This window comes from Mauremys mutica, chromosome 6, assembly GCF_020497125.1.
Source record: "Mauremys mutica isolate MM-2020 ecotype Southern chromosome 6, ASM2049712v1, whole genome shotgun sequence".
NCBI classification, from domain to species: Eukaryota; Metazoa; Chordata; order Testudines; family Geoemydidae; genus Mauremys; species Mauremys mutica.
Genome location: NC_059077.1, coordinates 42,300,361 through 42,315,528, shown reverse-complemented (window position 1 = coordinate 42,315,528; position 15,168 = coordinate 42,300,361). Strand labels below are relative to the sequence as shown.

At 37.9% G+C, this 15,168-nt stretch overlaps 1 protein-coding gene across 3 annotated transcripts in view; it reads left to right on the top strand.

Annotated features, from left to right (window-relative positions):
• Nucleotides 1-15,168, top strand: part of JMY (junction mediating and regulatory protein, p53 cofactor) — a 132,665-nt gene that overhangs the window by 90,493 nt on the left and 27,004 nt on the right. For all 3 annotated transcript variants that reach the window (XM_045020755.1, XM_045020756.1, XR_006580346.1), the window contains 2 exons: nucleotides 7,058-7,144; nucleotides 13,244-13,339. In XM_045020755.1, the coding sequence (XP_044876690.1) occupies nucleotides 7,058-7,144; nucleotides 13,244-13,339 (183 nt within the window). The remainder of the gene's footprint in view (nucleotides 1-7,057; nucleotides 7,145-13,243; nucleotides 13,340-15,168) is intronic.

Sequence of the window (15,168 nt, the reverse complement as noted above, 5' to 3'; positions counted from 1 at the left end):
CTCATCAGATCCAAATTTTAGCACTCTGCCTCCCCACATATTCAGAATGCCACAGTTGATATCCTCAACAGACACTTTTCACAGGATTACATATGGAACACAAGTTCTCCATAGCATATTCCTAACATAAGGACTGCCACAGATGGATCTCAATACCTCCTCCAAGAACAGGTGGTGTCCACTTTTCTGCTCAAGCAGGTGTCTGGGCCACCACTCCTTGGGAGATGCCTTTTTTGGAAGAAGGGTCTGTTCTATGCATTTCCTCCAACACCACTGATACTAAGGATGATGAACAGGGACAGAGAGAGTTATCCTTATAGTGCTGACATGACTGAAACAAGCTTGGTATGCTTACCTGCTTCACCTAGAAGTCCAACCATCATTCAAGCTCCCAACTGTTCCTCATCTCCCGTTACAAGCTGTGGGTTGTGCTTCATCCCAGCCTAGTGGTAACCTCAAAGCATGACTCCTCGATGGTTCACGGACCTAGAATCCTCCTGCTCTCTACTACTCAGTAACACCTCTTGTACTTCCAGGAAGAGATCAACCTGCATTACTTACCTGCAGAAATGGAAGAGATTCTTCCACTGATGGTGTCATTGCTGCCTCCTGCCTGCATCAGTGTCACTTTGTCATCTTAGATCTATTGGATCTAAAGAAATCAGAGTTATGAGTTCAGTTAAGGTCTATTTGGCTGCAATATCAGCCTTTCATTCTCTGGTAGAAGGATTCTCCATATTTGTTCACCCAGAATAGTCTAGGTTTACTAAGGGTTTGGAGACAGATTAGAAATGTCCACAGATTAGGCACCTACCCTGACCTGGGACCTCAACCTGGTACTCGGTTACCTTATGAGACCTCCATTCGAACACTAGTAACCTGTTCTCTGTTGCATTTATCTGTGAAGATGGCCTTCTTAGCAGCTATCACATCGGCCCATAGGGTCACAGAGATTGGAGCCATGATGGCAGATTTCTCCCACCCCCTCTTTATGGTGTTCTTTAAGGGCACATTCTCCTTACAGCCACACCCTAAATTCTTACCTACAATTCTATTGAAGTTCCATCGTAATCAACCCATTCATATACAAGTATTTTTCCTGAAACCACATAGTTCACTACAGGAATCCTATTTACATATCCTGGGTGTTAGCAGGATATTATCCTTCTATTTAGATAGGACCAAGTAATTTAGGAAGTCATGTAGGCTCTTCATTTCCTTTGCAGATAGATTCATGGGGTTCTCGATCTCTACTCAGATTATCAAGATGGATACCTGTACATAACAAGTATCATCACTTGTTATGATGCTGTGGGCGTTCTCTTCTCCCAAAAAGGGGGTGTGTGTGAAAACATGTTCAGCCAGATCACAGGCAACATCTGTGGCATTACTGAAGAATGTACCAGTATCTAAAATATGTAGGGCTTCTATGTGGGCTTCAATACGTATGTTTTTTAAACATTGTGCCCTGATTCATGTTGTCAGATCTGCTGTGGCACTTGGTTCTGCAGTACTCGCTTCAGTTCTGGACTCTATTCTGAAGCCCCCTCCTCCATCTGGTGATACTGCTCGGAAATCACCTGAAGTGGAGCACCCATAAGGATGCTACTCAGACAAGAAAAAGAGGTTACTCACTTTGTGCAGTAACCATAGTTTTTTTAGATGTGTCACTATGGGTGCTCCACTACCCAGCATTCTTGCCCTCTGCTTTGGATTATTCCGTAGGGGATGTTTGGGTGGGAAAGGAACTGAGGGTGCTTTGCCTGCATGCCCATATATAGTCTCTGTATCTGGCACGAGGTGGTATTAGGCGCTTTTGCGGGCGGAGTAGACACTAAGTGAAAATCTCCAAAGGCTCAAGAGGCACATGAGCACCTGAAGTGGCACACCCATAGGGACACAACCTCTTGAAGAACTGCAGTTACTGCACAGAGTAACCTCTTTTTTATTGTTTGAAACAAACAGCCATTGAATTAGGGAGTTGGATTTGTAAGAGAAAAATCAAGAGGGGAGGCCATTAGGAAGAGAGAGGCTGAAAGTGTGAAAAAGACCTTCTGGGAGCCAGGGCTGGCTCCAGGGTTTTTGCCGCCCCAAGCAGCGGGGGAAAGAAAAGCACAAAAAAAAAGAAAAAAAAGCCGCAATTGTGATCGGCGGCAGCTCCACCATGCTGCTTTCTTCTTCGGCGTCAATTTGGCGGCAGGCCCTTCCCTCCGAGAGGGACCGAGGGACCCGCCACCGACTTGCCACCCCTTCCCCTTGGCTGCCCCAAGCACCTGCTTGCTGAGCCGGTGCCTAGAGCCGGCCCTGCTGGGAGCACATCTTGGAACAAGTGAACAGCTGTAAAGATCCTGAAATATTCCTTGCTCTGGGAACTTATTCCTTATCATAGGCAGGCTGGGAAAACAGTTGGCCAATGAAGCTGTCTTAGGCACCATGAGTAATGATTTCCTATCCCCCGTCATGGGCCTGCTTGGATTTCCACACAATCAGTGAAAAGCCAGTAGTGCAAGAGGAAACCATACATTTCCACTAAGGTAGTGCCTCACCTCCCCAGTGAGTCCTGATAAAGTAAGTGAGATTTTGTGGAGTAAGGTGCTATTCTGTAAGAATATCACAAGCTGGATCAAAGATTGCAAACTCTCCTGGGAAGTAATATCATTTTAACAAATGGCCCTCAATCCTGATAGATTAGATTATATATGTATTTTTTTTAAAACTGTTTAAAAGAACATTAAAGTTGCAAAGTCAAGAACTCAGTTTGGAAATGCCAGAATTAAGGATGCTTAATTCAGTACACGGGATGGATGGTTCTCACTGAATGATAGTTATTCAATATTACTTTTTATCCTTATTATGGCTTCATGCATTATTTACTGCACACTATCGAAACCTTGCATCGAATGCCAAATTTTTAATTTCTCATGGACTTTTTTCTCATCACACTCATCACTTTAGTATTTGGAGTGCTTCATGAACATTCGTCATTTTTTCTTCACACATCTGTGAGGTCATGTGATTTTAAAGCTGGGGAACTGAGGCACAGAGAATAAGGACAAAATTGACCGTTGTCCACTAATTTTGAGTGCTCAGTTTGAGACTCTAGGACTTGACTTTTTCAGAGTATTTGGCATCAGATAGCATTTTATATGCTTGAAGCACAGTGCCCATTGACCTCAATTGCAGGTCAGTGCTTAACACTTCTGCAAATCAAGCCCCAGGGGTTCTCCCCTCTCTCCCAACCTCTTTCCCTCTTCTTCCTCAGGATGTTTCCTTCTCCATACTGCCTGGATTCCAAAGAAGACACGGCCGCCATACTCTGTTCTCGTGTCCAGGGGACCCTGGCAGTTGGGAAGAACAATTACAGGAAAGGCCTTGCTCAGTATGGCTGACACAGAGCTCTATGGGGGAGGAGCATGCTTAGTGGAGGTGAAATATTTTAAAAGTTTTGTAAATGCCCCTTAACCTCTACTGAGCACCTACAAAAGGTGATGTTCAGAGGCTTATAACTTGGCTGAATTTTGGGTGGATTTTCATGACAACAGGCAAAGATCTCTGTGTTCCCAGGGCGATTCCCCCCCCACCCCCCCCGGTCAAATATGAAGTCCCAGCTCCAATGTGTGAGTGCTCTCAAGAAATTTTTTGGTGGTCTTGGAGTGCGGCCACCAATTCTTGCTGGAGGCCACTCTGACAATTTTTCCTAAAATACTTAATTAACTTTAAGAAAAATAAATAAATATGCACACATACATGTCCAAATTGTAATTTATTTCTGTAGGTTTCTGTAGGCTCAATAATAATAATAATAATAAATAATAATAAAAATAATGTTCAGTTGTCTCTATTCTTTACTGGACCCAAACAGAATAGAAACAAATAATGTACTTTGCATGTTCTTGTGTTTTTTGTTTTTGTTGTTTCTTTTGCTTTTTTGGTTGCTTTTTATTAAGACTTGCTAGCTAGTAAGTCTGTTTCTATGAAAAGTGATATCTATATGTTTAACACTGGTTTGTCCCCGCAATCACCGCCCAGGAGGCTGTGACCGCACAAAAAGCCATGGTGGCTGCATTTGAGAAATGCTGCTCTAGATGTTTTAAGAGTCATTGTTTTGCCAGTGACGCATGCTTTTCCCTAACCTCATTCTTGATGATGGCTGAACTATTTTTGCTGACATTTTCCCAGAACTTTAGGCAGACACCTGACATTGAAAATTTCAACCTGAATGGTTAAATTCATAGATTCCAAAGACAGAAGGGACCATTGTGATCATCTACTCTGACCTGTATAACACAGGCAATAAAACTTACGCAGAATAATTTATTTTGAACTAGAGCATGTCTTCAAAAAAATCCAATCTTGATTTTAAAATTTCCAGTGATGTAGAATTTACCACAACTCTTGGTAAATTGGTTAATTACACTCACTGTTAAAATTTGGCAGAGTTACAAGCAACTGAAAACTGGATCTTTTAATGGAAAGTGTTAGGCAAACATAACTATAGGTAGTGTGGCCATCGCTGCCTATAACAATGGTGCTATGGAGTACAAACCCATGCAAGACAATTTTTTTAATGCATTGCATTTAAATATGAATACAAAGTACAACGGAAGTTTAGGAAATCAACATGTGTGTTCGTTTTTGCTAGTATTAATCAAGTAGTTTTATTAAGTGACAAAGGCTGAAAGGGTTGACCAGATTTTTGTTAGAAAAAGTGAAGATAGCTTGTAAACTTGAGGGTTTTCTGGGTTTTTTTTTTTTTTTTTAAGAAATAGAAGCACAAGTTGATATCACTGTAGAAATTAGCCCAGTGATTTAAAGAGAGAGAACCTGTTACTATAGAATCCATAAAAAAAAGCCTGCTCTTTGGAGCTATTCCCATATGCTTTCTGAAACAAAGCCGTAAAATGCAAATAGCATGGATCTTTAGCTAAGTCTGCATGATCTTCTGAATATCTAATTTCTAAATTAAAGAGCATCAGAACAAAGACTTTGATTTCTTACATTGATACCATCCTTTATTTTTTCATCTTAACTTTAAGCATTCCTATTTTAATTAGCATATAATCAGCATTTCTTACAACCAAAGAAAGGGCAACAGTACTAAAAATAAAAGTTGAACATTTAGTCATCTTTTCATATTTGTCTCTTTTATCTAAGACCTTGAATTACTTTCTTTCTTTCTCTCTCTCTCTCTTCAGGGCTTCATTTAACTTTAATAACTTTTAAAATTGGGGTAAATGGAAGTGTATAATTTGTAAATTCAGTCCTGCTCAAGTAACATCAGAGCAACATTCTAATGAGCATCTCAAATTTAAAAGGTCTTATTTTAATAGTTCCAAATCAGAGTTTTTATTTAGATATAAAAGAAATAGAGACCTAAAATATTAGAATGGGTCATTTCTTGATCACTAGAAAGTGAGCTCACTATAGGTTTTGTGCTAATTGTTTACTTGCCTGACTCATTAGAAACATCTTTCATTTTTGTTGTTTCAAATTGTTTTGATTGTCAACTCTTAAGTGAAACAGCTTTTTTGGTACATTTGTCTGAGGAATTATCTGTAAGTATAGTAACCTTTGTCATTTTCTTTCTCTGATTTCTCTTTTCTCCTCACCGTACTAGTCACAACTTAAAATATATTAGTTTAGAAATGCAGTACCTTGCCCCAAAAGTTACAATAATCTTTTAACCAAGCTAATAGGTTTGAGAGAGAACAAAACAGAGATCTAACATTAAAGTCTCAGCTTTTGAAAGTCATTTATCACATTCTAAATTTATTGTTGTAGTCTCCAAAGTTTAGTTTATAGGAAACGTTTGCTGCCTAGTGCCTTTATTTTATGGATAAATAGAGGATTAAAGCTTCCAGTCCTATTCATCAGGCATATCGTGACCAATAAAATGATTAAAAATTTAAAGTGTTAGTATTTACCAATAGTTGAGAAGGGTATTCCATTATAAACCTACATTCTTCTTTGAGTATTGCCTGCATGCATTTCCATGTAGGTGTCTGCTCTTTGAAATTTTTCAGATAACATTGCTGGTTGAGGCTGGACACAAACTCTGCCTACCTCTTTGCCCATCACTATCCCCACTGGTCCTCTTTGAGAAGAATGTAGCATTTTCCCTTTTTTATTTCTATTGTAAACAATTTTCCTTTCTTGAACTTTGAGAGTTGGTGTTAGGCTTCTGCCGTATTTTTTGGTCTCCATTAGACATTTTGATTTCTTTGTTTTCTTGACTTAATTGAATCTTCCTAACACCACTGTAGGCGTCTGTTGATTGATGGCTGAGGTCAAATCAACTATCTTTGATGATGCCTGTGATGGTGCCTTGTCTGTAATGGATGAGCATACTCAGTGCCTCTTCCCCCTTAGGGAGGGGCATGCTTGCAATCAATTCTCCATGTGGAGCATAATCCAACTGAAGTTTGGTCAACTTTACAATATTGTGAGAACTTCCTGTAATTAATGTGAGGTAACTGTGTGTGTGTAATGTAACACAGTAAGTGTAATGGCTAAAAAGCCATTTTTTCATCAGTTCTTTAAATTAGACATGTCAGAAATGACTCTTGGAAAATAAGGTGCAGGTGCAGAAATATAGATACAATAGCATCCATGTTTGTGTGTGCAGTCACCAATTGCACATGGAAATTAGGAATTTGCACTTGTGAGTTGCCAGTTGTCTAGCTGAATACATAATTATCTAATTTTGCTTGAATTTAGCAGTCATTGCTCACGTCAATTAAAATGGAGTTGCACGAGTAGCTGTGCACTCTCAACTTTTTGAAAAATCAGTGAGTTGTGCTACATCTGTAATGGTGTTAGACTTGGCTAGTAGCTGCTACCTATATATGCTCTGGTGGTAGTCAAGAACAGTGTTAACACAGTTGTTTAGGTTTTGTGTCTTTATTCAAAAGTTAAATTAGATTACTATATGATGACTGCTTAAACAATTTTACTTTTTAAAGCTTAGTGCTGTTTGTAAAATATTACAGTATGCCTTTATAAGTTGATATTTGGAATTGGTAATATTGGTAATATTGGTAATATTTTGTCTCTACAGGAGATCTGTATCGCAAAGCATAATGAAAAGTTCCAGCAGCGCCATCAGAGTGAAGAAAAATACAGACTGCATCATACTGTGCAGCTAGTGAGTTTGTGCTCGGTTATTGAAATTAGCCTTTGATTCATTTTTTATATCTCTCGCCATGCATTAATTAGAGCAGTGTTTTCAGATGGATTACTATTTTGAACAGTTGGCATATAACCTGGAAACTTTGGATAAAGATGAGTAAGTAGAAGTTCATGATAAGATATCTTATCTTATTTTTGAAAGTAAAACTGATGCTGTTAAACTAATGACTCCCACACAGTATTGGGGGTTATTTATTCTCTTTTACTATAGATCTTTGGACTTGTTTTTTATAGTGATATCTTTAAAGAAATATTTTGCTATATAGTTAGAACCCTGAAATGTGTTGTGTGATAAAAAGAGGGTTAATCTAAATTGTTGGATGTCAAGTAAGTTTATTTTAAAAATTATTAAAATATTTAGTTTAGAGAAATAAGAAATGGTAAGTCAGCTCTTAATTTTTTTTCTTATTGCCAATTCTGGGTTGTGACTCCATTATTTTAGTCAGAGGGGTTCTTTTACATATCTTAGGGGATACCACGATTGTGTCCAACCAAAATAATCATAATTATTAACCATGGTTATAAAGAAAGGAAAAGAAAACATTAAACAAAACAACACACATGACAGAACATAAATGATAAACTGGTTACTTCTGTTAGGATTTCTTCTGTATGTGTCTGCATGGAGAGTTTTTAAAAGAAATTACACCCTTGAGAGTAAACTGCCTCTGGGGAGCATTTTTCTCTTAAATTAAGACAAAATTTTATTGTTTCTCCAAATTACAGTAAGTTCACTCTTAGTATCTTATTAGATACTTAAACTGTTTATGTATGAGCAAAACAATTTGTTTAAGGGCAGGTGGGACTCGTCCAGTTATTAATAAAAAACAGTCAGTTTTATAGATGGCCATAGTAAACAATCTTAGTTAAATCCTAAGAAATCAACAAAAATAAGTAAATTAGCTATTTAGAAGAAGTCCTGTAAGGAGCTGTCTTGAAACAGACCAGTTACAAATATCAACAATCTTAAATCCCCACTATTCTTCTGTTTAGCCTCTGTCTCCTCTCTGAGAATACATGGTTTAACCATCTTGTGATTAACAGGAAAAACTGTTAATATTTTAAGGTACAGCAGCATTTTTACATCCCAATAAAATCATTAAAAGAGTTTTAATGTTTTAGTTAATGTTCTCTCACCAAACCATGCTGAAATCTTGGTGAGGTTTTCATGGGGTTGTTTCTTTTGAGTCTTCTCTTTCGTAGCTGTCCGTGGTAGCTTACTTGTAGAGATGGACAGGATGAACTGTATTGAGTATTGTGATTGAGCAGGGTAGCAGAGGGTGTGTTTTATACCCTTCTTCTTATTTTCATAAAATTATAGGAAAACAAACCTCTTTCAGATTTATTTAGATTCAAAGTTGGTTGCTGTCATCCCTTCACTGTTTGATTACTTCCATGGGTTGTCCTTAGAGGCCTCTTCATCTTATGAATATGTAGTTTGTTAATGTATAAAGGTATTGGAGTTCAACAGGAAATGAAATTGTTTCCAGAAACTCTTCCTGTTTTTATAGAAAAGTTTTTTTGTTTTTTTTGTTGTTGTTCTCAAAGCAAAGTCTTTGGCTTAAACAGTTATTAAAGAAGTTGTTGATTCTATGTGACAGTTTTTAGAAAGATGATGATCCTTGTCTTCCTGAGTTGGGTGTGAGAATTCCTTGAGTACTGCCATTAATTAATTATTTCCCCCCATGAATATAAATAGCCTATACTTGAATAGCTTCTTACATTAGTAATTAGTTAGCAAGGTCCATCTTGGTACATAAAGTATTTTACCATTTATGTAGTGTCGAAGAAAAACTCAGTTCTCGCTTTTATGTTTGGGTGCAGCAAAAACAAATACTTTATTATAATACTCTAGTGAACACAAGAGGGAGAGAGTGTCAGGAACTGGGTTGCCCCTTGTCCTGGACGGATCTCTCTCAATTAGTAAACAATCATAATAATTTTTATACCTTCTTAACAGACAGTGGCTAGCAAACCTGGAGACAGTAAAAGTAAACATTTGCATTTGTTTATACATAAGCCTATTCGTTATCTTATTTGTCTGCAATACTAGAACAGAAAACAAGACTGCAATTCATAAGGTCGTAACGACTTTTCACACAATTCACTCTGCACCAGATACAGGGTAACATCTTAACCTCTGCTAATTAGCTAACATACATTAAGATCCCTTCAAACCTTTATTAATTAATTCTTGGCCTCCACAGTAGGAATGATATTAGGAGCTTAGCATTTGGTTAACGTATTGCAAGTATGCATCTCACAAACATTTAAGAAATAAAAAAGGTTTAAAATATTTCCAACTACAAATGTTTTTCCTGGCGTTTTAAAGAGTAGCAGAGGTTTTTCATAGTATAAACTCTTAGGGGTAATAAACATGGGTTATGGTTAAGGAGTTGTTATCTTCCTGGCATTTGCTTGTCATTGGGAGTCAAACAGAAACCTCATGGAATTTCTTTGATTAGACTGAACATTTTGTGACATATTAAATTTAGCTAGTTATGTATTGTTATTTTCACGTATTGTGACTATAACCTACTTGTAGCTATGTCTTATTATTCAGTAAAGATGCAAACAAGTTTGTAATGACCTATCATCAAAAAATGTATAATTTAATATCATTTTCCATCAATATTGAGGTCTCTCTGGTACAGTATCTTAAGTAAATTGCAAGAAACAATTGCAAAGAAACAGGTATTTTCTTCCAGTTAGGCAAGACTGGCAAATTGTGGTGGTCTATGAATATGAAGTAGTATCGCTGCCATTAACTGCTGAAAGGTTGTTTTGCTAAAAGCAGTGAAATAATATAACTTGGAAAAGCATAGGAAAGATTTCTTTCATATTTAAACAGCTAGTGAAGCTTGTCTTGTACTATGTAGCTACATTAGGGTTTGCGGCTGTATTTAAGTTGGGCACCAAATGCAGTTAGTCAAAGGCTGTTTATAACACTGTATCCATCCCTGATCCTTGTCATTCAGAAACCCATCTAGAGTTGGCAGGGAGTGGTGCTATCTGAACAATAGCTTTCCACCATGTTAATTACAGCCATGCCAAACAACTGAACCTAATGTGGGTAGGTGAATCCACTTGCTTACAGACTTTGTCAAAATTATATTTCAGTCGCATTGGCATGTCCACAGTTACCATCCTCCATAGCAATGTGTAACTGGACATTGAGAATCCTGGGTAACTATCTCATACTGTCTCAGCAACAGATGTTAGGGATGAAATTATAGGGACTTTCCAAAAAGTCACTTTTTACCTAGTATTAAATAAAGCAATATGTAGTCCCAGAATCTCTCAGCTGTATACTTCATGGCATTGTTTCTCCCCCCATCACAGAGGCCGTATTAGCTGTTTAAATTGCCATATTTCTCACACAGTTCCTGTTAGATGGGGTGATTTTTCAGAATTCCTTGTGGGTCTTGGACACTTGTTTATATTTAAATATTTATATTTAGTAACAATACTTGGGACAGAGATGCACCACAATCCAAATAGTCTCTTCACTGTCAAACTTTGATTAAAGTGGTAAAAGTGGACATATTTTATATCGTACATGTATGATAAACTTGTCCTGAGATCATGTTTCATAATTAGCATCATGAAAGGGCTGCATCTGAAGTATCACATATAATTTATATAATCTTTCAAGAAAATGCAAAAATATTAAATTTCACTCTGATAGTGAAAATTGATAGTTTAGTTCAGCTTTTACTATAAAGAAAAGGATTCTGGTATGTCAAGTACATTAATTTACTGTTTTATTCATCATATCCTGACATACTGAAATCAGTTTTCCTTGTGTCTCTTGAAAACTACAGTAAGCTTTAAAGAGCTTAACAGTGTTGCCATCTCACATGATTTTATCTCAAGTTTCTCACTACTTGCTGTTTTTTTCCATAAATCCTTAGCTACTAGAGTCAGTGATTATGCGAGAATTTCTGCATACACATCACAGTCCATCTGATGGTAGGAAACCATTACTGACAATAAAGGGTTCTACCATTTGGACTGTCAGCAGCTCCCAGGGTATTCACAAAGTGCCTAACTGTCATAGCAGCCTACCTCAGAAAAATGGGTATCCAGGTATTCCCGTACTTGGATCACTGGGTAAATTTGGGAGACATCACAAAAAGTGGAGGAAAACGGTCAACATATCCTTCAATTTTTCTGTCATCTGGGCCTATTAATAAACAAAAAAAAGTCTGTATTGATCTTCTCTCAGAGAATAGAATTCACCGGAATTGTATTAGACTCCACCATAGTTAGCTCCAGAAATGTTCTAAACAATGGTCCAGTTATATAATCTCCCCCACCCCCCCACCCTGCTTCCCAAGCCTACCAACTGACCTCTGTCAGAATGTGCGTCAGGTGGCTAGGCCTCATGGCATCATGCATCTTTGTCTCCCATCTGAGAAATGTGCAGGGCTGATTGGGATCAGTATACTGACCAAGCAAACATCACCTGCATGTGTTAGTATACATCCCAGCAAAGGTCCTCCAGTTGTGCGCTGGACTGGGGAGCCCACATTGGCAGATTAACAGTTGAGTGAGTTTGGTCCTTTTGGGACGAGTCCCTCCACATAAACATACAGGAGTTAATGGCCATCTACAAACCTCTGAGGTTTTTCTTCAAGAAATAAAAGGCCTTACTATTCAAGTAACAATGGACAACACAACCACTATGTTTTATAAATATAAACAAGGAGCATGGGCTGTTTACACTGATACCACTTGGAAGCTGAAGCTAGTGCAAAATGTGGCTACGCACTTACTATATGGAGTTTTATGCTTTATGATATGAGTTGGCTACCAGTCAGTTTCTGGATGAAACTTATGCTGTAGTGTTAATTTACAATGCCATAAAGAAAGTATTCTACCAGGTCTACATACCGAGTAAAATCGAAGAGATTTTCCAAATTGGCGCTACAACATCTGTCACCATCAAAATCTCAGATTCTTACTATTCATGACTACTTATTACACCTTAACAAATTAGGGCTTTGATTAAGCTCTCTGCAAATACCCTTAGCAGCCATCTCATCCCCCTGTACTTGGATCCTCAGTGTTCTCTCACCCAGTGGTAAAGAGATTTATGAAAGATTTAACAAAAGTTTTTCCTCCAGTAAAAGACCCTGTTACAGTTTGGGATTTAAAACTAGTTCTGTTAGGGCTTGTGTGCTCACGCTTCAAACCCTGGGTCACATGCTCTTTTCCATCTTGCATTTAGGCAACTTTCCTGGTGACAAGAACTTTGGATAGGGGAGTAGCACTGATGGCAGGTCTGCCATATACAATTTCCCACAAGAACAAGGTTTCCATAAAATCACGCCCCAAGTTTCTATCTAAAGTGGCTTTAGAGTTTTATTTAAACCAGGTCATTGACTTTTTTCAAAAGCCACATTCTGATAAAGGGTAACAGAGGTTACATTAATTAGAAAGTACTCTATGCACATCTATTTTGACAGAACTAAAGACTTCAGAAAGTCTTCTATATTGGTTGTAGCATATCAAGAAAGTCAAGGGTGACACTATCGCTGCACAAAGAATCTCCAGTTGGATCTCCACATGAGACTTTATCAGCTGGTTGGTAAAACCCCACCTGATAAAATAATTTCTCATTCAATAAGAGCTCAATTCACTCCGGTGGCCTCTCTCAGAACCTACTGTTTTGAGGCACTTGAGAAGTAGCAATGTGCTCTTCTGTCCACACATTCACTCAGCACTATGCCATTTCACAGGCTTGCGGCGATGATGCCGTCTTTGGTAGAACTGTGCTTCATTTTCTGTTTAACAGGTCACTGCTTGGGAGTCACAAACAGTTGAACATACAAACATACATACAATATATCAGACAATCACTCGAAGAACCTGTTACATATATAGTAACAGTGGTTACTTTTGAGATATATAGTCCATACATATATTCCATAACCAGCCCTCCATTCCCACTACTGTAGAGTCTTTCATCATTGATTCTGCTGGTGGTGAGGGAATTGAGAGTGGTTGTTCTGTACATAGTAACTGATGTGTTTTTGATGTCCTTTCTTAGAAGCAAGATCAGCTGCAAGATGAAGAGGAAAGAAAGAGCTCCTGGGTTAGTCAGGAGCGACAGAAAACACTGGACAGACTTCGCACGTTTAAACAGGTAACAGAAGTAATGACCACTTTTCACCATCGTGTGGCATTTATTCTTAAAAATATGCTTCAGTTATATTCTGGTAATATCCTGAGAGAGATCTGTTCTTCTTTAAATACTTAAAGGATTCATTTTGGGAATAGGTGTTAAAATTCCCATACTCTAAGACTTAAGAGGAAATAAGGTACAGCATTAGATAAAGTTCTTTGGATGTATTGCAGCATAGTTCTGTGCTTAACCTCCATCTTCTCAGTTTCTCTTCTTAATTACTTAATATTTACAGGAAAATAATCAGGAACTGAAGCTGGGTCTTTCCTTATAGATATAATCCAGGTGCTGTTTTACACATGTATTGGATCATGTGACCTGTTATTTGCATTACCATAATTCCTAAAAGTCCCTGTCTCAAAGAGTTTACAGCCTAATACCAGACAAGAGACAACAGATGGATGCAGACGAGAATACAAGGAAATGACACAATGTTAACTCCTTTTAATGGTTCCTGGCCTATGCATCTAAGACTGAACAAGTAATAAAATTGAAGAATTTCTATTATTAGCAAGAGCAGCAAAGAGTCCTGTGGCACCTTATAGACTAACAGATGTATTGGAGCATGAGCTTTCACCCACGAAAGCTCATGCTCCAATACGTCTGTTAGTCTATAAGGTGCCACAGGACTCTTTGCTGCTTTTACAGATCCAGACTAACATGGCTACCCCTCTGATACTATTATTAGCAAGAAATCTTGTTTAGTAGTGATATAAAAATGAGTCTTTCCACCTGAATTGCTTGCAAGGCTGGTAGAAACTTACAGCTTCTATATACTAGTAAATTCACACATTGAAGCAATAGGATATTAATCAAGTCATTAACGGCTACATTATGTATAGTATATCCATATGGATAGGCTCTATGTAGCTTTGTAAAATTTTTATGTTTTAAGTCATCTGTGGTAATATTTAAAAAAATACACATTGGGCCGTTTTCAAAAACAGCCTTTAATTTCACCTTCAGCAGTTTGTATGAACAGTTGCAATTTGCAAGGACACAAACTGGGGGGGGAGGCGCAAATGTAGAAGCCAGATTAAGACCACTTTGAAAGCTCATCTTTGACAAAAAATTCTAGTATTTGGAGTGCCAGTGAAGAGTGTTGAAGGTTGTCTGAGTAAGTAGTACAATGCTGCATTTGAGACCAGCTCATCGGACCTGATGGCCTGAACATGCTCCAGTGCAACTCATTGGCCTGTTTTATGGGGGGGAGAAGAAAGATTGTATTTTTTTATTTTCCAGGAACCATTAATTTAGATGAAGGTGAAGTATAGATGAAGGTCTTCATCTTGGAGAAGTATGATATCTGTCCATTTGCATCCCTGAGTTGACTTAAGCACAAAGATTGAGTTGACCAAGACCTCACAGTGAGACAATAGATCACCCTTGATTTAGAACGTAGGATCTTTCTGCCATTCTGGTCTTTGCTGTAACCAGTAGTTACATAAAGAGGAGAGAAGATGACTGGGATAATCCCAGTGGTGCAGTATTTATAACCTTTCGAGGAATGTGCTTGTCTATCACCACCTGGTATGAATTAGGGGAGGAGAAGGTGGAGGCTTGCAATATGTGGAAGTCGTAATCTGGGAATGATGGATTTACATGTTTGCAAAACTTTAAACTATGACATGGTGTGTGTGTGTGTGTGTGTGTATATATATATATATATATATATATATACACACGCACACATGGTACACCACTGTGCTGCCATATGCTGGCACATTTTATTGGAATGTGTTTTTGAAAATGTACTGCAGTGCAAGAGACCTCCTATGTAATTCCAGTGC